This window comes from Sminthopsis crassicaudata, chromosome 1 (genome assembly GCF_048593235.1).
Source record: "Sminthopsis crassicaudata isolate SCR6 chromosome 1, ASM4859323v1, whole genome shotgun sequence".
Lineage (NCBI taxonomy): Eukaryota > Metazoa > Chordata > Mammalia > Dasyuromorphia > Dasyuridae > Sminthopsis > Sminthopsis crassicaudata.
In genome coordinates this window covers 29,296,382-29,323,457 of record NC_133617.1, presented here as the reverse complement: position 1 = coordinate 29,323,457, position 27,076 = coordinate 29,296,382, and the positions used below count along the sequence as shown (strand labels likewise).

Genomic DNA, 27,076 nt, shown 5'->3' with positions numbered 1-27,076 from the left:
GTAACAATGTAACTGTGAAAGACTTAGCTATGCTTATCAATACAATGATCCAAGACAATTCCAAAGGACTCATGATAAAAAATGCTATTCAGAGAGAGAACTGATGAGTTCTGAGTGTAGATTGAAGCAGACTTTCCCTTCCACATTTTTTCTTTTTCTTTTTCACAATATGGCAAATGTGGAAATAGGCTTCACAAAAATAGCAAGGATCATACTATTTGCCTTCTCAATGGGTGAGGAAGAGGTTAAAGGAAGGAAAATAATTTGGAGCTAAATATTTTTAAATGTTAATGTTAAAATAATTTTTTTTAAAGGAAAAATCTCTTTGCTTGCCCCGCCACTGGTTCCATTAACTGCTCTTGTTTCATTGCTCAGTATCTGAAAGCTAAGATCTGTCTCTAGTTGTTGAATGCAGTGAGCCAGCTCACTTTCAGTCTGATTGTGTTGGCAATCCAGCTTCTGCAGGACAGTCAACAATAAACCAGGAAATGCTGGACTTGGCATTTTCTTTGCCCTTCTATCCAATCCCATCCATCATCCACTGAACTAATGATCCTTCATCAGCAGGAGCTTGCTTCCCGTCCCATTGAGAGGACTCCTCGTTCACTTCCAGAAGAGCTCTTGTTACCAGATACAACCATGTGGTGCCCAGACATCCTACTTCCCCCCAATATTTGCCTTAAGGTCATCTCAATTCAATCAGATCATCACCTGTCCCCATTGTTAGGAGTAAGTCTGCTGCTGGGACCCGGAGAGTTCAGGTGTGATAGTGGAGTGAAATGAGGCACTCTCTGATGCTATAAGCACATTAGAAGAACAAAGGATAGTCTATGTCTTAGATATATGGAGAAGGAAGGAATCTGTGACCAAAAAAGAACTAGAGTATTATGAAATGCAGAATAGATCATTTTGATTATATTGAGTTAAAAAGTTTTAATCAAACAAAATTAATGCAGACAAGATTAGAAGGAAAACAGAAAACTGGGGGAAATTTGTTTATATCCAAGAGTTCTGATAAAGGCCTCATTTCTAAAATATATACAGAATTGATTCAAATTATAAGAATGCAAACCATTCGTCAATTGATAGTCAAAGGATATGAACAGGCAATTTTCAGATGAAGAAATGAAAAAATGCTCTAAATCATTATCGATCAGAGAAATGAGTATTAAGGCAACTCTGAGATACACCTCTCAGATTGGCTAAAATTACAGGAACAGATAAGGATAAATGTTGGAGGGGATGTGGGAAAATTGGGACATTAATACATTGTTGGTGAAGTTGTGAAATGATCCAACCATTCTGGAGAGCAATTTGGAACTATACCAAAAGGGCTATCAAATTGTGAATATTCTGTGATCTGGCACTGTGTCTCTATCGGGCCTGGTATCCCAAAGAGATCATAAAAAGAGAAAAGGACCCCCATGTGCAAAAATGTTTGTGGCAGCCCTTTTTGCAGTGGCAAGGAACTGGAAACTGAGTGGATGCCCATCAGTTGGGGAATGGCTGATAAGTTATGGGATATTATTGTTCTATAAGAAATGATCAGCGGGATGATTTCACAGAGGCCTGGAGAGACTTACATGAACTGATGCTGAGTGAAATGAGCAGAATCAGGAGATCGTTGTACATGCCAACAAGATTATATGATGATCTATTCTGGTGGACATGGCTCTTTTCAACAATGAGATGATTCAGGCAGTTCCAATAACTTGTGATGAAGAAAGCCATCTGCACCCAGAGATTGACTGTGGGGACTGAATGTGGATCACAACGTAGTATTTTTACTCTTTTTGTTGTTGTTTGCTTGCTTTTTGTTTTCTTTCTTATTTTTTCTCTTTTTGATCTGATTTTTCTTGTGCAATATAATAAACGTGGAAATATATATAGAAAAATTGCACATGTTTAACATATATTAGAATACTTTCTATGTAGGGGAGGAGGTGGAGGGAAGGGAGGGAGAAAAAAATCTGGAACAAAAGAATTTGCCAGAGTGAATGTTGAAAACTATTTATGCATATATTTTGAAAACAAAAAACCAAAACATAAAAATATGAGGCAATCCTAAGTCATCCAATATTAATAAAAGATTTACCTAGCCACAAAATATTAAATGTATACAATAATGATACAGTGACAATTAGCTACTATAGATTCAGTCTCCCTCAGACCAAGAACTTGCATCAAAAGAGGCAAGAAGGAATTAGGTACCAGGACCACTTAGTTACTTCTCTGGGAAAAACTGATCCCTATTGTGGGGCAATGGGGAGAATCCTGTCTTATCACAACCACTCTAAATCTTTTCTTCTCAAATCTAAGCATTCTCATTTATTTGTCCATATTTTCATTTGGCAATATCCCTTTGACCTGAGTGATCTACTCTGGGCTCCTCATGGTTAGAGCACAGAACCATGGGCGTTCCTAGGTTGAGGAAGGTCAGAGGCTCAGTCCCAGGGAAATTAAGTAATTGCTTTCAGTGTCATGGACACCAACTTCATTCTGCTCAGTCGTACCCCTGTTAGAGATGTGAGCTTTTGGTCTATTGGGAGTTGTGTAGCAAACCCATCACCAAGATGAGGAAACCAATTTAAAGAGCAGTCCGTCAAGAGGAGATCGTCAGAGTTACAGTTATGTAAAGACAAAACAGATCTGGAAAGGGCTGCCCGCTAGGAGGTTGGCAAGGTGCTGCAGAAGGAGGGGAAAAGCCTGGTGTCAAAGGGCTGGTATTCTGGTCTGGCGATGATGCCAAGGATCTTTTCCAGCCCTAGCTAGACAGTGCAATGGTCCTAGGAGCTCTAGAGCGGCCCTGGGCACTGTGAGCTTGTTTCTCATTCTCCTGTCATCATGGAATCAGCTTCTTTGTACCTCCCCTCCCAGCTCTCCTGATTCTGGCTTTTGGGCCCAAGATAAAGTGTAACTTCTACTGGACAGTGCTTCAAGTACTTGAACGCAGTTGTTCCTTCCCGAGTCTTACCTTCTCCCTACTGAACATGTTGAACTACTCCAGTCCTCGAATGGCAAAGTCACAGATCGTTCACTCTCTGAACCCCGTCCTTTGGACACTTCCCTAATTGTCAATAGAGGAAGCATCGTGGGTCAGTGGGAAGAGTCGTGGATCTGGAGTTGGAGGAACTGACTTGGAATTCTCCCTCCACAAACACTTCCAGAGTGACCCTGGATAAGCATTTACTGCCTCTGTCTTCTCCTCATCTATAAAATGGAGATAACAATACCCACACTATCTACCTCAAAGGATCTACTAAGATCCTGTACATTTTGTAAATCTGTGATGTAAATCTTAGCTATTATCATTATAACTTAGTGTCTGGCATACACACACGTGAGGCAGAGAGACAGAGACAGAGAGAAGGAGACAGAAAGAAATAGAGATATTGTGTGCGTGAGACAGAGAGAGAGACAGAGACGGAGAGATAGAGACAGAGACAGACAGAGACAGAGAGAGACAGAGGCAGAGAGAGAAAGAGAGAGATAATTTGTGTGTGTGTGTGTGTGTGTGAGAGAGAGAGAGAGAGAGAGAGAGAGAGAGAGAGAGAGAGAGAGAGAGAGAGAGAGGGAGGGAGGGAGAGAGAGAGAGAGGAGAGAGAGAGAGAGAGAGAGGAGAGAGAGAGGGAGAGGGAGAGAGAGAGAGAGAGAGAGGAGAGAGAGAGGGAGAGGGAGAGAGAGAGAGAGAGAGAGAGAGAGAGAGAGAGAGAGAGAGAGGGAGAGGGAGAGAGAGAGAGACAGAGACAGAGAGACAGAGACAGAGAGAGAGAGAGAGAGAGGAGAGAGAGAGAGAGAGAGAGAGAGAGAGAGACAGAGAGATAGAGACAGAGACAGAGAGAGACAGAGCAGAGAGAGAGAAAGAGAGAGATAATGTGTGTGTGTGTGTGTGTGTGTGTGTGTGTGTGTGTGTGTGTGTGTGTGTGTGTGTGTGTGTGTGTAGAGTTCCAGGCCTGGGGGAAGGAGAACCTGACTTTAAATCCAATTTTAGCCACTTCCTAGCTGTGTGACCTTAGGCAAAGGAAGTCACTTCACCTTGTTTGCCTGGGGTTCCTCATTTGTCAAATGTGCTGGAGGAGGAAATGGGAAACCACTATGTGATCTTTGCCAAGAAAACTCCAAATAAGGCCATGAAGGGTCAAATATAATTAAAATGATTCAGCAACAGCAACAACAAATATATGTATGAATATATACATATATATATACTACATACCTATGTTATACATATATACATATATCATGTGTATATAACCTATAATGTATGTATACAGACACACACTCTATCTATCTATCTATCTATCTACACATCTATATATGAAAGAGAAAGGGAGAGTATATTCACATATATATAGTTGCCTTTTTGCTTCATTAATCACTTAGTTGTGAAATGACCTTAATCAAGTCCCTTGATCCTGCTAAATCTGACTTCCTCTCCTTTAAGGTAGAAATAGTAACACTGTCTTGTTTCTCGACTACCTAAATGAATAAAAGAGTGAATAAAAAAGCATTTATTAGAGACCAAGTCAATAAATATTAATTGTGCACCCACTATGCACCAAGCACTATTCTAAACACTGGGGATACAAAGAAAAGACATCCTCGAACTTCAGGAATTCACAATCCAACGAGCAGAATATAGCAAATGTTTATTATGTGCCAAATCTTATTCTAAATACTGGGAATAAAAATTAAAAACTGAGCAGCCCCGCGCTTCAAGGAAATTCCGTTCTAAAAGGCGGAGACCTTTTATAGAGAGAGAACCTTTATGGAGAGAGAAATGGTGGCCAGAAAGGGTTGTGGTTTTGGTCTGGGGAGTCTGGGGGAGAAATAGTGGAGTAGAGAGAAGGTCGGACCTCCCTTGGCCATTAATGTTGGCCAGATTCTGATTCTAGAGCTGCCAAATAAAGGGCATTGAAGGGAGGGAGGTTACGATGGGGGAATGGCAAGGATTGGGGGGCTGGAGGATTCAGGAGCAGTCAGGGAAATGGTTGGGATGAAAAGTGGCTGGCCCTAAATAGAGCAGGCCATGGGCTATCTCAGCAGGCAGGATAATTCAACTGAGGGTGGGAGCTGTGGAACTGAGGGGGACGAGTGAGAGGGCAAAGGGCAAGGTCCAGGGGTTAGGAGCATGCAGTGGCCGGCGGAGAGGATGGGGGAGATAATATACCAGGACGGTTAGAAGGCCCATATAAAATGGATGGATGGATAGACAGAGGGTAGGTAGGTTGAAAGAAATATAAATGGATGGATAATGGATGAAGAGAGCGGGAAGGGGGGGGGAGGGGGAAGTGAGAAAGAGAGAAAGACAGACAGACAGAGGAGGGAGGGAGATGCTTTCTAAGCTTCCAGACAAACTAAGGTACCCGACAGGGAGTAGGGCAAGAAAGGTAGGAGCCCTGAACTGTCAGTACTGTCACCGAAAGTCACATGCTCATAGATGAGGACTGGAAGGGGTCTTGGAGATCTAGTGGAACTCTGATTTTATAAATGAGGAAACTGAGGGCTTGGAGTTAATTAAATGACTTGCCCAAGGTGAAAATTGAACTCGGCCGCTGTGACTCTTGAGCCAGCCCCTCCATGGGTGGACTTCCCCAATCCCCTTAAATCTGAATAGACTTGGTCGGTCTCCCTGTCTGACGCTGGGAGAGCCGAAGCGCCTCCGTTCTCAGCCCGGGATGCCGACTCCATCTCCAGACTGGCGGGGGCAGTGCACAGAGACAGCAGGCGAGGCTTCTGGCAGAATACCAACGGGACCGGGCACTCTCCTGGGCATCGCGAGGCAGGCTCAGTGCACGCTGCTGCCAGGGAGGAGGCTGATGCCAGGGGGGAGGCTGCTGCCAGGGTAGAGGCTGCTGCCCGGAAGGAGGCTGCTGCCCAGGAGTCCTTCATGACCTAAATACCTCACCCCCTCCTTCCTTCCAGTCCTCCTGCACCCTACTCTTCACCCCATAGTCTTCCACCTAATGCCTCTGGCCACTCTCAGCTGGGGAGTTTTCTGACTGTTACATCCAGCTCTTCCTTTCCATCTCCATGGAGATGGCTGCTTCATGTTCCAAATGAGGTCCCATGTTCTAGGGAAAGCCTTTCCCAACTCTTCTCATTCTAGTTTTTCCCCTCTGTTAATGATTCCCATTTTATCTTGTATGTAGCTCGTACATATTTGCTTGTTTCCTTCTTTAGATTGTAAGCTCCTTGAGAGCAGGGACTATCTGTTGCCTCTTTTTGGGTTCCCAGCACCTAGCACAGGACCTGGCATGTGGTAGGAGATTAATAAATGTTTATTTCCTAACTGACTTCCACAAAAACTTCCTTGATTCTCACCACCCTAGAGTTAATGACCTACAGGTAACTTTGCTTTGCAACTTTCAAATCATTTATTTAATTGTGTGCATTTTAGCCACCTTTGCTAGCAGGTATCCTTTTATGCCCCGGTATATCTAAAAACAACAAAAACAACAACCAAAAAACAACAAAAACAAAAACCAAACGAAACCCCACCATATTCTTATTTTTAAAAAATCTTTTGGAGTTTTGTTGTTCAGTCACCTTTCGGTTATGTTCGACTCTATGACCCAATTTGGGATTTTCTTGGCAAAGATACTAAGCTGTTTGCCATTTCCTTCTCCACATCATTTTCACAGATGAGAAAACTGAGGTAAACAGGTTTAAAAGACTTGTTCAGGGTCACATAGCTGGTGTCTAGTCCAGATTTGAAATCAGAAAGATGAATCTTCCTGACTCCAGGCCCAGCAGTCTACACATTTCACCATCTAGTTGCCCATTCTTTCTTGAATACATGCCTCCTATACATACACATACACATACACATACACACACACACACACACACACACACACACACACACACACACACACACACACACACACACACATATATATGGTCAGCTAGGTGGCGCAGTGGAGAAAGTACCAGCCCTGAATTCAGGAGGACCCCAGTTCAAATCTAGTCTCAGACACTTCCTAGCTGTGTGACTCTATATTTACTTGTATATAAATTATATAGATCGTTATAATGAATAGGTACATTTTGAAACACAAAAGTAGACATTTAAAATAGCTGAAAAAAGGTAAAATATCTTGAAAATAATATTTTAGATGGGACAATCTTATTGCTCTCACTAATAATACCAGTCATATTTTTAGTGATTGAATGTCATTTTTTAAAAAATCTTATTTTAAAACTTTGTGATATAGTGAGCCAGAGACCTGGTTCTAACTCTATAATTTAATTCAATATGTGATTTCCATATTTCCCTGTCAGAGCTGTCAAAGATACTTGACAAAAGTATATGGATTCAAGTGGAAAAAGTCTATTGTTGGCTTCACTCACTAAAAGAGAATATTCATTTTTCTTTTTTTAAACAGCTTTTCATTTTTCCAAATACATGCAAAGGTCGTTTTTAACATTCACCTTTGCAAAACCTTGTGTTCCAAATTTTTTCCCTCCTTTCCACCCCTGCGCCCTCCTCTAGACAGCATTTACAATCCAATATAGGTTAAACATGCAGAGAATATTCATTTTTCAAACAAGTTAACATATACAAAGTACTCTGCAAATCTTGAAGGGCAGTATAAACGGCAGCTCTCATTTCTTCAATCCCATTCATCAATTAAGCAAAAGTTTTTGTTGAAATTCAGCTAATAAATTATTCTTTTTTTAAAAAATTTATTTTTGGGGGTTTTTTGTTTGTCTTTAGGGTAATCAGTTATTCTTGCAGAGAAATTAAAATAAAAACTTGTGTTTTTATATTTTTAACAAGGGGGCTCAAAACCCTGTGGATTCTTCATTGAGAAGATTTTAGAACAGGTTAGGGGATTCTCTTTTCAAGTTTCCAAAATGTGCTAATGGGAGGAGTGTTTTAATATTTCAAAAGGAGGAAGTAAAGATCTGGGAGAAGAGGGTAGTCAGCAGTATCCAAGGGTGCAGCAAGGTCAAGAAAAATGAAGAGGAATAGACTATTCTCAGATTTGGCAGTTGAGATCATAGGTAACTGGAGAGAGCTGTTTCAGTTCAGGGAAGAGGAAGGTGAGAGAAACTTGAAAGATGGTGGGCGTCCAGAAAAAAAGAGGAAGGAATCTGTCCAGAAACAAGTTTAGATTTGCTGGAAGGGGACTATTCAAAAGTGAAAAAAATGGGTTCTAGAGGGTTGTTTCCATTCACTGGAGGTCTCTCAACTGGGGGCTAAATGACTACCTAAAAGGGAATAAGAATGAATAAATGAATGAATGAATGAATAAAGATTCATTAAGTACCGACCTAAAAACCAGGGATCCAATCCAATATCTAAAAAATATTTATTAAGTATCTACTATGTACTAGGGACTATGTTAAGTGCTGGGGATTCTTTCATAAAAAGAAATGGCCCCATATAATTGGCGGGAGGAATAAAATATATTTAAAAATAAATGCTAGTTTCTTCCCTATCCCTTTTTTAAATAAAATTTTATATATTTTCCCCATTACATTTAATTTTTGAAAATTAAAAAAAAATTTTAAATGTTGAATTACAAATTTTATCCTTTCCTCACCCTTCAACCCCCTCTCTGAGGCAGTAAGCAATCCAATAAAAAAATGAACTGAACATTAATATTTCAATTTCATATATAATCATCTCTTTTGATCTTTTTTGTAGCAAAAGCATGTTTTTTTTAAATTCTATTTTATTTTCAGTTCCAAATTCTCTGTCTCCCTCACCCACTGAAAAGGCAAGAAATACAAAACTCATTACAAATAAGTCATGGGAAACCAATTTCCACATTAGCCAAGGTCTAAAAAAAACAAACAAACAAAAAAAAAAATAAAGGCCTGTTTATGTTTATCACTAAAAGGAAAGGATAAAGCATGAGGCAAATGTAGGGTACGATTTATTTGATCTTCTCCATTAAATCATTGATAGAAAAGGGATTCTGGAATCTTAACTCCTGTCTCAGTGTTCTTACCCATCAAATGATGGGGTCATCTTTGGATGCTTTCTGGACAAGGCATGGCTGAGTTTAGGAAGAAGGAGCAGGAGGGCATATTTAACTAATGAATTCCAGTGATTTGTTTGGGGCTGTAGCTATTTTAAGAATGCTATATCTTTAATACTTCTGATGAGATGGCTGGCTGGGCTTTCTCTTGTTTCTGAAAAAGGATGGAAAATCTATGATTCAGCTATTCATTATAGCCAATCTCTCCTCTGATTTAGGCTCTGATGATATAGAAATAGGGGAAAATAAAGGATTTTAGAATTTGTTCACTCTCTCCAGATTGGCTTAAACTTTCTTTTCCAAAATTTTTTGAATTATCAAATGCTTCAAAAAATTATCTTATGCATTATCTTCTTTTGGGGTAGGGGAGTAGGGGGATTGTTTGCTCTTGGCAAAGCAATTGGGGTTGACTTGCCCAGAGTCACACAGCTAGTAAGAGTTAAGTGTCTGAAGCTAGATTTGAAATCAGGTGCTCCTCATTTCAGGGGTGGTGCTCTATTCTACTTCAACGTTTAGCTGACCCTATGCATTAGGTCATTTCCAGCCTTTTTGATGGAGAATCTTATAAGAAAGGGAAAAAACCTATCATGTTCTTCCTGCTAATAACTGCTAGCCATCTAAGGGAAGGATGGGCAAATCACTTAACCTGTCAATGCCCCAGGAAATTCTGGAAGATTATAAATTACAAACTTCCGAGATTGCCAGTTTTCACCAGTAGAAGTTTACATCAGTACAGGAAGTTTCTGGTCTTTCAGAATAAGACCAGAAAAAATCATATATATATATATATATATATACACATATGTATATATACATGTATTATGTATGTATATACATATATGAATAAATTCCCTAATTTCCACAGGAAAATCTTTTTTTTTATTTTATGATATGCAAGTTTTCTATTCTAGAAACACCATGTAGTCAAACTAGTAAGAGGTAGGCAGGCTTTCGGTAACACGATTTGTAATTAAGACTGTATGTCAAAAGAATATGAACAATTTTCAGATGACGAAATTAAAGCTATCTGTAGTTATATGAAAAAATGCTCTAAATCATTATTGGTTAAGAGAAATGCAAATTAAAACAACTCTGAGGTACCACCTCACACTTTTCAGATTGGCTAAGATAATGATAAATGTTGTTGTAATACTGGACTTGGATTAGAAAAGATTAGTTTGATTTTTCCCCCTAGATAACTTTCTGGGATTCAATTTCTTCACATTAAATGAGGATCCCAACCTGCTCTAAAATTTCTGATTTTCTAATCTAGTAAGTTTTCTTCAACATAAAAGGGAGGTTGGAGACCAACTAGTTAGTGAGACCCAGAGGGAGTTGAATGATTTGCTCACTATTTCATAATTACATTTAGGGGCAGCTTTTGAATTAAAATCCTTATGTTCCAAAGTTCAAAATAGAGAATACTATGATGCATGAAAGAATAAATGGATAAACTTCCTATCTGGCAAAAAGGGATAAGGACTGGCCTTATAATTTCATTAATATTGGGAACTCCCAGATGAGGAATTCCCTCAACCAAGGCAGATTGCTCCCCACTTTTTTCTGTAAAACCCTAAGTTGTCACTTTTACAGGATTACATACAAGCAGTATGTATCATAAAGGAGAGCAGAGAAATCAACTCTTATCTGGGAAACCTGATCTCTAAATTCTATTTGTTGGCTCTTAAAAAAAAGTGTCTCATGTTCATAGTGTCAGAATTATTAGCACCAGATGATAACGAAGCTGGCATTATAGAGTGCTTTGAGGTGAATACAAATACACATACACACATGCATCTATAATTTTATGGATTTTTAGCATTCTTCATGTAGGTCTCAATTCCTGTTGAAACAATTTTTTTACATTCAAGGGTTCTGATAAAGGTCTCATTTTTATGATACAAGCCATTCTCCAACTGATAAATGGTCAAAGGATATGAACAAGCAATTTTCAGATGAAATTAAAACTATTTCTAGTCAGATGGAAAAATGCCCTAAATCACTTGATTAGAGAAGTGCAAATTAAGACAACTCTGAGGTATCTTACCTCTCAGATTGGATGAGAAAAGATATTAAGTGTTGTAGAGAATGTGAGACACTAATCCAATGTACGTGAAGTTGTGAAATGACCCAACCATTCTGGAGAGCAGTTTGGAACTATGCCCAAAAGGCTATCAAACTCTGCATACCTTTGATCCAGCAGTGTTTCTACTGGGCTTATATACCAAAGAAAGCTTAAAGGAGGGAAAAGGATCCATATGTGCAAAAATGTGGCAGCCCTTTATGTAGTGGCAAGAAACTGGAAACTGAGTAGATGCCCATCAGATGGGGAATGGCTGAATAGGTTATGGTATATGAATGTTACGGAATATTGTTTGATAAAGAAATGATCAGGAGGATAATTTCAGAGACCTGGAGAGACTTAGAGGAATGAATGCTAAGTGAAGTGAGCAGATCCAAGAGAACATTGTACACAACAAAATTATACAATGATCAATTCTAATAGGCGTGGCTCTTTTCAACAGTGAGGTGTTTCAGGTCAACTCCAAGACTTGTGATGGAGAGGGACACCTATATACAAAAAGAACTAGAGAGACCAAATATGGATCCCAACATAGTATTTTTGTTTGCCTGCTTTTTTCTCATTTTTCCTTTTTTGATGATTTTTCTTGAGCAGTATGATAAAGGTGGAAATATATAGAGAGACGGTGAGGATTCTGCTAAGATGGCAAAGTATAGATTGGTAAATTTCAAGCTGTCTAGATTTCCCCCCAAAATAGAACAAATTTGAACCTCAAGGCAAAGAGATGAGTAACAAATCAAGACTTGGGGCAGAACAGAGGTCCTGTGGATACCAACTGAGAAGATTGAGGACCAAGGGCTGGGGGAAATCAACCTGTCTGAAGAGCATATCCCTTTATCAAGTGAGGATCCCTCAGGCTAGCTGGGTGTGGTCAGAGCCTCAGTAGAAGCCAGAGCCTTTCAATCTGTGGAGTTTGGGAAGACTGGGTGAATCTCGGCTGATACGAACACCAGGACCAGCTGTGCTACTGAGCTGAGGAAACCAGGACTTGGTGAGTGCAGAGGCAGTGGGGCAGGGATGCACGGGCATTTGCAAGAGGATGGAGTTCTTGGTCAGAGGAAAGAGCTGAAGGGAAGCTTGAGGCAACATCTTCCCCGCCTCTAATTAGGTGCTTACACTACTAACTCTTATTTAAGAAAAAAAACAGCAAAGAACCAACCCCACCATTGAAACGTTTCATAGGAACAGAAACTAAGGGTCACCTTCAGAGGTCTCTTTAGCAAAAAAAAAAAAAAAAAAAAAAAAAACAAAACCCTACCCCAAACAGTAATGTGTAATAGCTCTCTGCCCAGAAAGAATTTATAGAACTCAAATAATTTAAAAATCAAATGAAATATTTAGAAAAAACAAAAACCATCCAAGAAAACAAGATTATGGAAAAAAAAAAAAAAAAAGACACCTAACCAAACAGAAAATGAGATGAGTCTCAAAGATGAAATATATGTAGGACAACTGCAGGCCATTTTGGTCTACCCTCAAGCTAATACTGAATATCAGTGTCCAGGATGTTAATAGTGGAAATACTAAGACTTTTTTCTGCATGGCTCCTGGCACTTTAGTGGGAAATCACTTATTCTTGCCATAGGCAAAATGAAGTGTTCAATTTGGGGCACATTTTAGAAAGGATGTTTATTTGGATTTTAGGGCTTCAGGGTTTTGCACAATGAGGTTTGAATAAATGGGGATGAGTTTCCTGAGAGTTTCCTTCAAGGATTTGAAGGTTGCTTGGCTCCAGAAAGCAGAACAGGAAGCAAAAGCTGCAAGTTTAAGCTTGACTGTTAGGAAAGAGCTGTCTCCAGGGGCTGGGTATGCCATGCCATGAAGGTAGGAAGGGACCTTTATATTGGGGTCTGCAATGGAGTACATGAGAAGTGATGTGGTGTGCAGCTCACACAAACAACTACAAGGCACTATTTGCACATTGTGTGCAACATACCAATACCAACAATGGGAAGGAATGACTTAGAGGTTGTTGCCAACAGTCCCTGGGTTCATCAGTACACCAGAATAAGGCATTAAGAGACTCAATGCTTCAAGCTGGGGAAAACAATCACAGTGACCTCGAGAACGATCTTTAGAACACACAAAAAAGGTACAAGAAATAGTTATTCCAAATATTTTAATAAGAGCTCTCTGCAAGGAATTTAAAACACCAGTTTGTGAGGATAAACTCCATTGGAGAGTGAAAATACAGACCGCAGGTAGCCACGGAGCTGAGGAATTTTCTTGATTTTGGGCAGGATCTGAGAATCTACTGCTTTCTGATCAGCCTTGCGCTGCTCTGTAATCTCATATTTCTAAAGAGAAGAGAATATATACAAATTCACCCAGAGGCTAAACATGGTCAATAGCTATCATCAAATCAATTCAGCAAATAGTTATCTCTGTAAGAAGGCTTGGCTATTAAAGCCTCCAAAAATCAATATTACACATAACAAAATTATGGTGCAATAGAAGACAGCCAGTTTGTTGAACAGCACTCCAATTTACCTAGTGAATCCTTAACAAAGCACTGTCTCCCCAACCTTTGAGACCATTTTAAGGGTTACAGAAATCTCACCTCTTTTTCTGTGTCAAAAATCTCTCCTTCTTGGTGTCGAGGTTTGCGGAGCCTCTTCTTCTTGAAGTAGGCATCAGTAAGATGATTCGGAATCTTTACACCAGAAAGGTTAACCCTGGTGGAGGTGGCAATGACAAATTTCTGATGGGTCCTTCGCAGAGGAACACGGTTGATGGTCAGAGGTCCTGGTTAAAAAGAGAGGAAGTTTTAAGTTTCTGAGCTAACTCAAATACAGAATGTCAGTTTCAGTTAAGCCGTATTGCATATTGGGGGTTAAGGATATTCTTTCTGATGTGTAGCTAGATTGGCCCTCAGAAAAGTTGACAGGATTATATACTCAAAACCTTATGATCTTTAATGTTTTGTTAAGATTTATTAAGATCTACAAATGTGATAAGCTAGCTGGGGGGGGGGGGGGAAGAGATACAATAATAATGGGAAAAGAATGGGTTCACTTCAGCCATTATCAAGGGAAATGGGGTTTGTGGACAAAAGCAAATGAGACAGAGCATGACATCAATCTTGAAAGCTAGGTGAAAGAGGGGCTAGCATTTTATCCTAGAGGCCCCAAAGGAGTTACCAACACTTTCTGAGCTGATGCCTTGTGCTTTGGGAATATAAGTCTGAAGCCATTGGGAGGATGAATTAAGTGAGAAGGCAAGACCCCCAACAGACTATTTCAGTAATCCAGATATACCATTGCCATGGCCTTCTTGAAAATCCAGGGTTCACTGCTAGGCTAGTATAAAAGCATTGGAGCTACAGAGGTAACAGTTCTCATATGAGGATTTAAAGTGGTTAAACAAAAGTTAAGTGACATTAAGAAAAATATATAATCTGATTTCTTTACATTTTAAGTCTTCAATTTACTCAGAGTAGTGGAAGCTTACCTAACCAATTTATCAGTCTAAAGTCAGAGAAAGAGCTGGGTGCACCCTCTTCACTACTTTTTTATAACCTTGGAAAACTAGGTCACTAAATTGGTTCATAAAGTTGAAAAAGGCTTTTCTAATTCTTAATCCAGAGACAACTAGTGCTGGCTATCAACTGGCAACTGTGTACAAACCATAAGGACTTAAGTCTTATTAAAAAGACATTTTAATGAGAAAATTAGATACAGAAATGGTATCTCAAGGAGCGAAATTCCCTTACCAGTCACGAGTAGCAAGCCACTAGACAGCTGCTTCAGGAAAACCACTCGCTGCAAAGGAAGCAGAAATGTCAAATCTTAACGTTTTAGAAATGAGGATTATGGCTTTCCTATTACCCATTAAGCCTCTGTACCTAGGATTATCTTTATTTTACCAGAAAATAGAGCTCCAGAACTAAAAAATGGGGCATATAAAAAAATGCTATTACCCAGGAATAGAGCAAAAAACAAGCAAAAGAACAAGAGCTTCTGATAGTAGCCAACAGAGAAGCTAAGCTTTCAATTCACTAAGGAAACCACAAACGCTTACCTTGCCCCTGTGGCGGCCAGTGAGCATGATCAGGACGGTGCCTGGGGTGATGCTAGAGCGAAGTCTCCTCACATGCTGGCTGAAGGGCTTTTTGCCATGACTTAGCAGCTTTCTGGGCACATCCTCAGTAGGGTAATACCTAGGCTGGGAGAACCAGATACAGCAGAATGTTACAAAGGAAGAAGCCTTCCAGAGCTCCCTAGAAACAACCAGTGAATGTACAATCATACAAAATCATGTGTGGGTCTTTGCATTCCGCTTTAAAACACCTTTTGGGGGCAGCTAGGTGGCGCAGTGGATAGAGCACCAGCCCTGAATTCAGACACTTCCTAGCTGTGTGACCCTGGGCAAGTCACTTAACCCCAGCCTCAAAAAAAACAAAACAAAAAACAAAAAAAACCTTTCCAACTGTAACCTCTCACTTTTATCTGTTTTTTAACTGTAAGGAAAGCCACTCATCTTTAAGTGGCTTTAAGGTACCTTATCTCTTTATGGAGCATTAAGCACCACAGCAGGTGAATGACTTTGATGTAAATGGTTCAGATACAAGGCGCTTACCTTTCCTGAAATTCAATCAATAAATCTACAACCCCCCCCCAAAAGCTTTGTTTGCCACCCCCAGATCTTACCATCTTGCGAATCTTTACCACTCGGGTTCCTCCATTCTTATCGCCGCCAACCGGTTTGGAGATAGTGGCCGGCACCCTCTCTCTCTTTTTCCTTTCAATCCGGGTTTTTGGTGCAGCGTATTTTCGCTTGTACATGGCTCTGCGGGAATACATGGCAGACCTGGAGTATTTGCCGATTCCTCGAGCCAGAACTGGGTTCCTACTGCAATGCTTTCGAGGCTTTTTCACCACCTTTTCGGCTGCATCTTCCTTTTTGTTTTTCTTTTCCTTTTTTTCCTTTTTTATTTTCTTTTCCTTTGGTGCCTTTGGTGCCTTTTGGGGTTTTTTGTCGGCCATCTGTCAGTGGAGAATCAATGAGTAAGTGAATTAATCTCCTAATTCAATCAAATATCAAGCATGACTTCATTAGCTCCTCTAGAACAGCCATTGAACTGGTTTCTTAGCCTGAAGTCTCCCCCCCCCCAACATCCTGACTTGATAAATGTTTGAAAACCTCCCATGGCTCCCAAACGTTTACCAAAAACACAAACCCTCGAGTCTCAAGAGCAGGCCTCCAGAGTCTCTCACAGTCTTCTCTCTGGATCCAGACTGACTATTCCCTCAGTTTGCCGAGTTTTCCCAAGATTCGGCCCAAGGCAGGCTCCCTTTTCCAGGAAGCTTCCCCTCCCGCTCCAGACTGGGGTCCCATTGCTGTCTTATACACGACCGGCCCCAAGCTCCCTAAGGCCCTCCCTCCCAAGGCGCTCTTCGCTCTGCGGGGCAGCTCTGGAGAGCGCTGGGAGATGCGTTAAGTTCATACCCGGCCCTGAAACTGACTAGTCAAGTCCCTTCACCTCCCCCCCAGACAACCGCGAGTTGCTCCATAAAGGCCGTGTTCTCAGTTCTCATGGCTGACTACATACAGTAGGCACCAACAACACGCTTCATTAACTCCAAGTGCTAAATAAACGCCAGCTGTTTTCACTAACGATCCCTCCGCCCGACCACTGGCTGCCTGCGGGAGGGGAGATAGGCGGTGGGCAGGAGCCTCCGGAGCTCAGGCTTCAGTGGCAGTCACTGACTAAACACACGTGGGATTATTTAAGGAGCCGTCCCTTTCTCGATCCTTCCTAGAAACCCCCTCCCCAAGTCTTGCATTTACTGATCTGCGCCCACCCCGGCCCCAAGCTCCCAGTCAAGCAAGCGCGCTTCAGTGCCGCCGAACGTGGCTTGCGAAGGGCACTCAGACATCGCAACTGTATCTTTGCGACCATCCGGGGAGGAGGTGGCTGCTTTACCACTCCCAGGCTGGGCTGGGCGCTCGGAGGCTGCACCGGACGCGGCTCTTCCAAATCAAAGTGCCCCCTTTTGGGGACCGCCACCCTCCCCGCGCCCGCAGCCCCGGCTTTTCCCCACGCTCCCTCCGCAGCCCCGACCCCACAAGCAGCTCCCGGACATGCGGACGGGTGCCTGCAAGGCCCTCCGCCGCCCCGTGCCGACGTGTCTACAGCAGGGCCCGCCGAGCGGCCTGCGCCTTCAATGCCGCCGGGCCGGCCGGTCGTCCCCGATGCTGGACAAACGCCAGTGCCCGGGAAGTCCCGGGACAGGTCCCGAGAGCGTGCGGGCGAAGCTGATGCCCACTCGCGGCCCTAAAAGACCGGATGGCTGCGGATTCGAAACGTGAAAGAGAACAGCGCCCAATCCCCGCCAGCCATTCCTACCTTGAGAGGAAGGGAAAGAGAATTAAGGTCCGGACTTCCGGTCTATAAGCAGGGGCGAGAAGGCGGCGAGAGCACTTCCTTTCCGGTTATCGAGCATCATGGGAAATGTAGTTTCCTTGTCTGTCGTCGTCTCCCTCTTTTGCCCCCCGCCCCCCACTGAGAATTAGACTTCTAGAAAACGTTCCGAGAAACTTGGGGAGGCTTGGATGACCATATACAGAACCATTGAAACTACGACCATCGGAACGTGGACTTAGAAGGGTGCTTATGGACCTTTCTGGAAAAAGTCCTTATGGACCCTTATGGAAAAGGACTTTATAGGACTTTAATATCCCCATTTTACACATGAGGAAACTGAAGCCTATGGGAGATTATGAGATTATGGAGATTACGAGATTTTATACGTCATAAATCAGGGTGGAAATTTGAATCTATCCAAATGCAGCGGTCTTTCCACCCGGCTGTCCGGCCACTGGCCAGAAGCATGTATTACGCAACTTCCTGTGGAGAGGGGGAAAAACTGCTCATCTGCTGCTGCTCTGGGGCAAGCAAAGCAGCCTTGATCAAATAGCGGGACAAAGAGAGAGACAGAGACAGAAAGAGAGAGACTGAGACAGAAAGAGACATAACCACAAAAGCAGAGAGACAGAGAGAGACAGAGAAAGAGACAAACACACACACAGAGACAGAAAGAGAGAGATATGGAGGAAAGAGAAATGACAGAAAGAGATAGAAAGACACAAACATGCACAGAGACATAATCACAAGCACAGAAATAGACAGACAGAGACAGAGACAGAAAGAGAGAGACTGAGACAGAAAGAGACCTAACCACAGAAGCAGAAATAGAGATAGAGAAAGAGACAAACACACACAGAGACAGAAAGAGAGAGATATGGAGGAAAGAAAAATGACAGAAAGAGATAGAAAGACACAAACATGCACAGAGACAGACAGAGACATAATCACAAGCACAGAAATAGACAGACAGAGACAGAGACAGAAAGAGAGAGACTGAGACAGAAAGAGACCTAACCACAAAAGCAGAAATAGAGAAAGAGACAAACACACACAGACAGAAAGAGAGAGATATGGAGGAAAGAGAAATGACAGAAAGAGATAGAAAAAGACACAAACATGCACAGAGACAGACAGAGATAATCATAAGCACAGAAATAGAGACAGAGAGAAACAGAGACAAAGAAAGAGACAGAGACAGACACAGACTCACAGAGATTTCTAAACTTACTTAATAGCTCTTTCCTCCTTATATTCTCTCCTCTAAAAGTTTGAATTTACTCACTGAGCCTCCCTGCTCCATCCGCTGCATTCTCTCTTCTCTACAATTTCTTCCCTTAGGCCTAGAAAGCTTTTCCCTGATTTTTGAATCCCTTAGAGAGAAAGTAGGGAATGCAGTGAATAAAGTGTTAGTCCCAAACTCGGGGAGATCCAAGCTTAAATGCAGCCTCAGACACTATGACAAAAATAAAAGTGACTGGAGAAGTCACTTAAGCCTACTTGCCTCAGTTCCTCATCTGTAAAATGAGCTAGAGAAGGACTAAAGGCAAACCTCAGGATCTTTGCCCAAAAGACCCAAAATAAGAGTCATGGAGAGTTGAACAAAACTGAAAAAGTAACTGGAGATTGTAAGACTGGACACTTAATACCTCAATTGGTAATTCCTCAATTGCGAATGAGAATAATAATCACATTTCCAGGTTTGTGACAATCAAATGAGATAAATGTATAAAGTGCTTAGCACAGTGTGAGAAAAAAATGCTTGTTTCCCCATCTCTGTGTCTCTTACCATCCAAAATAATTCCCTCTGGAAAGAGACCTGTGTGTGCCAAAATGTTTGTGGCAGCTCTTTTTGTTGTAGCTAGAAACTGGAAGATGAATGGATGCCCATCATTGGAGAATGGTTGGGTAAATTATGGTATATGAAGGTTATGGAATATTATTGCTCTGTAAGAAATGACCAGCAGGAGGAATACAGAGAGGCTTGGAGAGACTTAAATCAACTGATGCTGAGTGAAATGAGCAGAACCAGAAGATCTCTGTACACTTCAATGCTGTATGAAGAGGTATTCTGATGGAAGTGGATATTTTCAACATAAAGAAGATCCAACTCACTTCCAGTTGATCAATGATGGGTAGAAATAACTACACCCAGAGAAGGAACACTGGGAAGTGAATGTAAACTGTTAGCACTACTGTCTATCTACCCAGGTTACTTATACCTTTGGAATCTAATACTTAACATGCAACAAGAAAATTGGATTTACACACATATATTGTATCTAGGTTATACTGTAACACATGTAACATGTATGGGATTGCCTGTCATCTAGGGGAGGGAGTAGAAGGAGGGAAGGGATAATTTGGAAAAATGAATACAAGGGATAATGTTATAAAAAAATTTACTCATGCATATGTACTGTCAAAAAATTTTTTATAATTATAAAATAAAAAAATAATAATAATTCCCTCTATTCCCCACATACCCAACATTTTTTTCTGAGTCCCTCTGTTTGTCAATTTAATACAACAAGAATTTCATGTAAAATATATTTCCTTATTAGTCATGTTGCAAAAAAAAAAAAAAAAAAAGAAAGAAAAAAACTTCACATTAAAAAAAAAAAACAACAAGAAAATTGAAAACAATTTTCAAGTAAATGAAAAAAGTATGCTTCTGTCTGCATTCATTGTTCATTAGTTCTCTCTGGAAATGGATGACATTTTCCACCGTGAGTTCTTTGGAATTGTCTTAGATCGATGTCTGGATAGCTGAATCTTTCACAATTATGGATACTATTGTACAGTGTTATGTACATTACTCTCCTGATTCTGCTCACTTCACTTTGCATTGATCCATATTTATCTACCTAGCTTTTTCTGAAACCATTCTCCCATACTTATAGCACAGCGGTATTACATTCATATATCATAACTTGTTCAGCCATTCCCCAATTTCCAATTCTTTACCACCACAGAAAGAGCTAATAAAAGAATTTAATATGTGCCGGTTTCTTAGAATATAGAGATAAAAAAGACCTTCCCTAAAAAGTTCTATAGAAAATTCAAAATGGAATATACCTTTTTTGAAATAGCATTTGAAAAACTGTCATAATATTTATATTAGTATTTGAATTTATAATAGTATATGAATTATTATTTCAAAATAGTATACTCTGCATTGTAATTTTCTAATGTCATTATGATATTAATGTCTCATGAGGTTTAAAATTGTAAGGGACTTCAGTGACTATTTAGATCATCATCTTCATTTTCTTGTATTAAAAAAGTTATAGTATTTTATTTTTTCAAATACATGCAAAGATAGTTTTCAATATTCATCTTTGCAAAACCTTGTGTTCTAAATTTTTCTTCCTCTTTTCTCCCCAAGACAAGTAATCTGATATAGATTAAACATGCACCCCTCATTTTACAAGTGGGGAAACTGAGGCACAGTGAGTTTTTTTTTTTTTTTTTTTTTTTAATGACTCCTGCAGGGAAACATGGTTATTAAGTATTAGAAGTAGACTTAAACATTGCTGCCCCTGACTTCAGAGTCTAATCATCACACACTACACCAATGGTTCAGAAGCCTACAGCATTCCCCAGTGTTCTGAACCAGATTAAAATATGATTGGAAAATATTTAACAAAATAAAAACACAAAACATATTCAGTTGAATCATTTTTCAGTCATGTCCAATTCTTCAAGAACTCATTTGGGATTTTATTGGCAAAGATACTGGAGTGGTTTGCCATTTCCTTGTCCAATGCATTTTACAGATGAACAAACTGAGGCAAATGGGATTATTATTGATGGTCTTTTCTTTTGGAAGAGGACCAATGACATCAGTCAAGATATAATGTCTTGACTTGAAAGTGAATTGGATTTGAGTGAAGTAGAACTGCACAAAGTCACTGGTTCTAGTCATTCTTTTAGAATCACTGAAGTTTAGTGGCAAGACATAGGTCAGGAAAATGAAAAAGGACCCAGAGGTGCTGGGGACATAAACCCAAAAGAAGGAAACAGTTTTTACTCTTAAGGAACATTCATTCCAAAAAAGAAAACGGTAACATACACACATTGATATAGATATGAGACACGTATCTGACACAATCTGTCAGATCAGATGACATCTGAACATGAAATGCAGATTTGACATCTACTTTTTTTTAGCATTCTCTGAATTTTTCTCCATAGCATGCTGGAACCATAAAAAGGGGCAAAAGGCATATTAGAGATTTATCTAGTAAACATCTGGCATCTCACTATTGAATCCTGAAATATTAACCTCTTGGATCACGGCTCCTAGGAATAAGAACTGCGGCTGGGGATTGGAATGATGGCTATAAGCTGTTGCTTCTCTATGAATGAAGAAAAGCTTTCTGTTAGTAGTGGTAGGAGTTAGACACAGTTGGAAGGCAATTTTCTGGCCTGAATCCATTTTTGTCTCTTCTCTTTTCTGGTAGACTTGGATCTTCTTGTATTCTGATTCCTTCACAAGATTTAGCATCCAGTTAAGTTTCCAGGAATGCTGCAAAAGCTTCTCTCTTATCAGTCAGCACTGAAAGAGGGTCATCACCTACAATGGTCCACACACGGGCTCATGTGGCATGTGTTCCCAAGAAGAACATGGCCTCCTACAACAATAAGGAAGAAATTAATAATATTAACTTACATTTTATGGCATCTTAAGGCTTAAAAATACTTTGCAACATTCTCAAAATATGGTTTAAGAAAAAGAAGAGGGACTTTTCATTTTTTATTACAATGGCATTATTAGTTGTTTTAAGAGGAGTTAACTAACTTAAAGAAGTCTAATTAATAAGAAACATCTTCCTATCTTTGTAATTCAGATGTAGTTCCTGGAAGAGGTAGAGTTTCAAATTTAAATTTTGTCTTATAGATTAAAGTAAGAATACTGTTATAGATAATGTACATGTTAAATTGTTATATAATAGAAATGAATATTATTATATTAATTATTTATATTTAAATAATACTAACTATATACATTGTTATACTATCGTATATTGTATATAGTATAGTATACTATATTGTATATAGTATACTATATTGTATATTATATTATATTGTATATGCTCTCTCTCTGTGAACTTGAAAAATCTTTGAGCTTGTTTCTTCTTCTATCAAATGATAGAGTCCCTTATAGTTCTCATATTTAACCTTTTTGTATATGTAGATGCTACTTCTTTGTAGTAAAGAAAAGACTGGAAGAGAAGGCAGAGAGCTTGGACTGAAGTTCTCCCTTTGTGTAACAATGGACAAATCATTTTCCTTCTTTGGGCCTGTTTCCTTGTGGTGGGAGCAGTATCCTAACCTCTGTTCCCTTACAAGTTGCGATAATTTTCCCTTAAAAAATATTGAAATCATCCTTGAGACTTGATTGTCTCAGAAGACTATAGGCTTAGGCTTTTAACATTGCTTTCTGGCCATCTGAGTGCAAACAGCCAAGAGGAGCCTCTGGTGAGCTTGTTGGTTGGCTGGCAGAGCACGATGGGCAGCTTACACAGAATCAATTCCGTGTATCCTCAACCATATCTTTGTTGAATTTTCTTCTCCAGTCATGGCTATGGAAATCTCCTTTTCTTAACTCATGAATGACCAAGGAATGTCCCATTTCATTCTAACATCAAACATAAACTACCACAGAACTGATCCAAATCAGGACCAGCCAGAACATTTTCCACATAATAAAATGAAATAGTTAGATTCGACTATCTCGAAAGAGATATTAATATCTCTAGGATTATGACATTTTCTAAAATAAATAAGTGCTTAGTATGACATCTCTACATATTGTTGTTTAATCACTTAGTCCTGTCCAACTCCTTTTGAGGTTTTCTTGGCAGTTTCTTGCCATTTGCATGGTTAAGGTCTTCTAATCATTCTTTACTCACATAAAGAATGGTTTCTCATTACTTCTGAGCTTATGGTTATTTTCTGACTGCAAGGAAGCAAAGCATATTAGAGAGACTAGGGAAAAGAATAGAGAATTGCCTCCAAATGTTAGGCAGCTGCAATTTACTGCAAATAGCTCTACATTTGCAGCTGGAGGGACTGGTTTCCATTTGAACTCTACCACTGACTGTTTTCATCTTTGAATGTCATTTGTCTACTCTGGGACTCTGTTTCCCCATCTGTAAAAAGAAGAGATCTGACTATCTACCCTACTTCTTCTGGTTTGTACTTTCAACCTGTAAAGGCTTTGGCTTTAAATGCAGGGTCTTTGTGTCTCAAGTGCCTAGGTAGTGCCTGAAGTGGAAGAGAGAGACCAGTGGACCTGTGATTTCACTGACAGAGGGAATTCCTGCTTAAGAAAACTCCTTGTCAATTCAGTCTTAGAGAGATACCTAAGCAAAGAGTAAAGCTCCATATAAGAGTGATGTATCCATCTGCAATTACACATTATCAGAATGGGAAAAAGCCTTAGAACAAACAAGAAATGACATTTTAACTGGAAGGACCATTGGAGGTTATTCAGGCGAATATTCTCATTTTATTCAATATAAATATATAGATATAGAACATCTTTTCAAATATAATATAATTGTGTGTGTATGGGGGGGTAGAATAGATAGAACTGATTTTGAATTCTGCTTTGGACACATCTTGGCTGGGAGATTCTAGGTAAGTCATTTCATCTAGACTTGCATTAGGAGACTGAATTTCCTGAGAGTTGCTTATACTAATGAAACCACAGATCCTATCCGAAATAAAAATAATTATATACTCATACCTAGCATTTGCATAAAAATAATGTTATAACAAAGAGGAAAATTATTTTTAGCCTCAATGAAGAAACTGAAGTTATGAGAGGGGACTGTCTTATGCAAGATCATAGAGTTACTAAGTAGGTGACTTGAGTATTTTTATAAAAATAACCAAACAGCTCACATTTATGTAGAGCTTTATGATTTGCAAAGCACTGTACCAAGATTATCTCATTTTATCATGACAATGACTCTGGAGGTAGATCCAAGTCTAGTACTTTTATTACTTATTACACTAGGCTACCTTTACATACCGGAGCAAATCTTGTTGCTCCTTCTTTTGTTATCGTTTTTGAAGTGTACCAAGGACATCAGTGTGGTGGGTGATGGGTGATGGCTTGATTTACCTGTGAATTGGCTATAACTGAGGCAGAACTGTCTGAAGTAACTCATCACTTTCTCAGAATCACTGAGTTTCAGTGACAGGATAAAGTCAAGATGACAGACAACTACCCAGGATGACCTTGGCTTCTTCCATGGCTGACCCAACGCTGAGTGTTCTACATTCAGCTGCCTTCAGGGCCATTGGAACAAATTGTTCTCATCTCCCCATTCCTCCAAATGAGTCTTCACAGGCTTGGGGTAGATATTTCCCTAATTCACTGTCAGTTGGCAGGTGAAAGAGCTTCCTTATTTCAGATTCTGCTCCTGTTCTCCAGACTCTCTAGAGGATTCCCTTCCCTCCCATCCCATTCCCTTAATATTGGTATTTTCAATATAAGAGTTTTTCTATAACTCCACATTGTCTGAGCATATCTTTCTGAGGTAGAAGGGACCTTAGATTTAGATGTAGACGGGTCATGTAGAACAGGGCTTCTTAAACTTTTTCAACCCGTGACCCCTTTTTTGCCTGAAAAATTTTTACACAACTTTGAATATATAGGTACATGAAGTACCTACACAGATCAAACGTTTACTGATGATAAATCATAAAAAAATTATTTTAAAACAATTCTTTGGTATATATTAAAATTTACCATGTATTAAAGATGGAAAGCACACAAAGTGAACAAATCACATACCAATGATATGAATGGACCTGTTTATTTTTACGTAAAGAATTCAATCTTGTCGGAATATTTCATACTTTTTACTATTGCCAAATATTTTAAGACCACCACATTCAGTGGATTGTGACCCACAGTTTAAGAAGCTATGATTTACATAAAAGAGGAAAAAAGCACCCATCTGTGCAAAAATGTTTGTAGCAGCTTTTTTTATTTTGGTAAGGAATTGGAAAATTGAATGAATGCCCATCCGTTGGGGAATGGCTGAGTAAGTTATGGTATATATCGGAACAGAAAGGAGTAAAAAAAAAAAAAAAAATTACCTATGCATATGTACTGTCAAAGAAAATTATAATTATAAAAATTTTAAATATATATATATATTAAAAAAAAAAAGTTATGGTATATACCAGGGGATCTCAGACTACAGCCTGTGGGCCAGATGTGGCCGCCGGGTTATGGCAAATGGGCTGAGGGGCGGAGACAGAGGGTGAGCTTTTGTTTTTACTGAAGTCCGGCCTCCCACAGTCTGAGGGACAGGGAACTGGCCCCTATTTAAAAAGCTTGAGGACCCCTGGTCTATAGAAACAAGCACTTATATAGAGTCTATTATATATCTGGTGAGCAGTTATATAGCCCTGGAATCAGGACTTGAATTCAAATCCGGTTGTGGTACTAGCTGTGTGATCCTGGGCTTGCCTCAGTCTCCTCATAAAACGAGCTGGGGAAGGAAACGGCAAAAACCACTTCCGTGTCTTTGTCGAGAAAATCCGGGATGGGGTCATGAAGCGTTGGCCGTGGAATTAAATCACAGCATGTGTAAGTGTTGGGGTACAGCCCTGCCAGGGCTGCTGGAGGTCTGGGGCAGACCTGTGGAAGGGATCTTCACGTGAGAGGAGGATGATGATTCAGGAGACTGAGAGGCAGGTGCGTTCTCTGACCTCTCTCCTCTTCCCTCTCGCCTCCCAATTCATCTGTGTCAGCAAAGGCTCCTTCAGGTGTTAGGCTCTCCGAGAACTGACCTGCCCTTTCAATTAGGCAAGGTCCTTAACAAATAAGCATTTGTTTTAACAAGTATTTTCTTGTTTGATCCTAATTACAATTCTGGGACTTGGTTCTATTCATACGTTCATTTTGCACTTGAAGACACTGAGTCAGATAAATGTAGACAGGAGGCTGGGCTATTATTATCCCCATTTCACAATTCAATAAGTTGAGGCTGAAGGGACTTGCTTAATTAAGATCACACAGCTAGTAACCATCTGAAGCAGAATTTGAACTCGGGTCCTCCTGATTCCAGACCCAGGACACAATTCGTTTGACCCAAGAGCTTCAGAAATGTAAAATTTTATCCCGACCTACTTAATAAAGCTAATGTTTCTATCGCTCCCACATAAAAACCTGGCAAGTATTGGTGGGAGGACCGAGATCATTTTTCCAACAGGCATTTTGGTGGTGCTCGAGTTCTGACGTCACGATTGCTAATTTTTGCTCTTAGAAATCCTTTGTTCTGGTGGTGATTTCCATTTTTATAGAATGACAGAGCAGAGAGGGGCCTTAGAGCAGAGACATTAGCTGGCTTTATACAACTCTGTGAGGTTTGCAAATAACTGTACATTTTACTTTTTAGGTTCCATTCCACTTAATAAGTATTTATTGGGCACCTCCAATGGGGTAAGTACCAGGAACTTAACAATTGGCCAAACTCAGCGCCTTTCCTCGAGGAGCTTGCAGTCTGACGGGGCGGGCAACCAGCCACATTTGGCCTAAATGGAGAGAAATTAATTAAATTAGGAAGGGTTGGGATAGGCTTCTTATAGGAAGTGGGAGTTGCT

At 40.0% G+C, this 27,076-nt stretch overlaps 1 protein-coding gene across 2 annotated transcripts; it reads right to left on the bottom strand.

Annotated features, from left to right (window-relative positions):
* Positions 1-13,181: 13,181 nt before the first annotated feature.
* RPL6 (ribosomal protein L6) lies at positions 13,182-17,464 on the bottom strand. Of its 2 annotated transcripts, none has more exons than XM_074297284.1 (6): positions 17,426-17,464; positions 15,726-16,061; positions 15,097-15,240; positions 14,789-14,837; positions 13,637-13,821; positions 13,182-13,373 (listed from the first exon to the last, which is right to left on the bottom strand). In XM_074297284.1, exons 2-6 carry the CDS (start codon positions 16,059-16,061, stop codon positions 13,221-13,223), a joined length of 867 nt encoding a protein of 288 aa, XP_074153385.1. In that variant the 5' UTR covers positions 17,426-17,464; the 3' UTR covers positions 13,182-13,220. The 2 variants fall into 2 exon arrangements, with proteins under 2 accessions (XP_074153385.1, XP_074153384.1); XM_074297283.1 differs by lacking the exon at positions 17,426-17,464 and adding an exon at positions 16,881-16,970.
* Between the last annotated feature and the right edge of the window lie 9,612 nt (positions 17,465-27,076).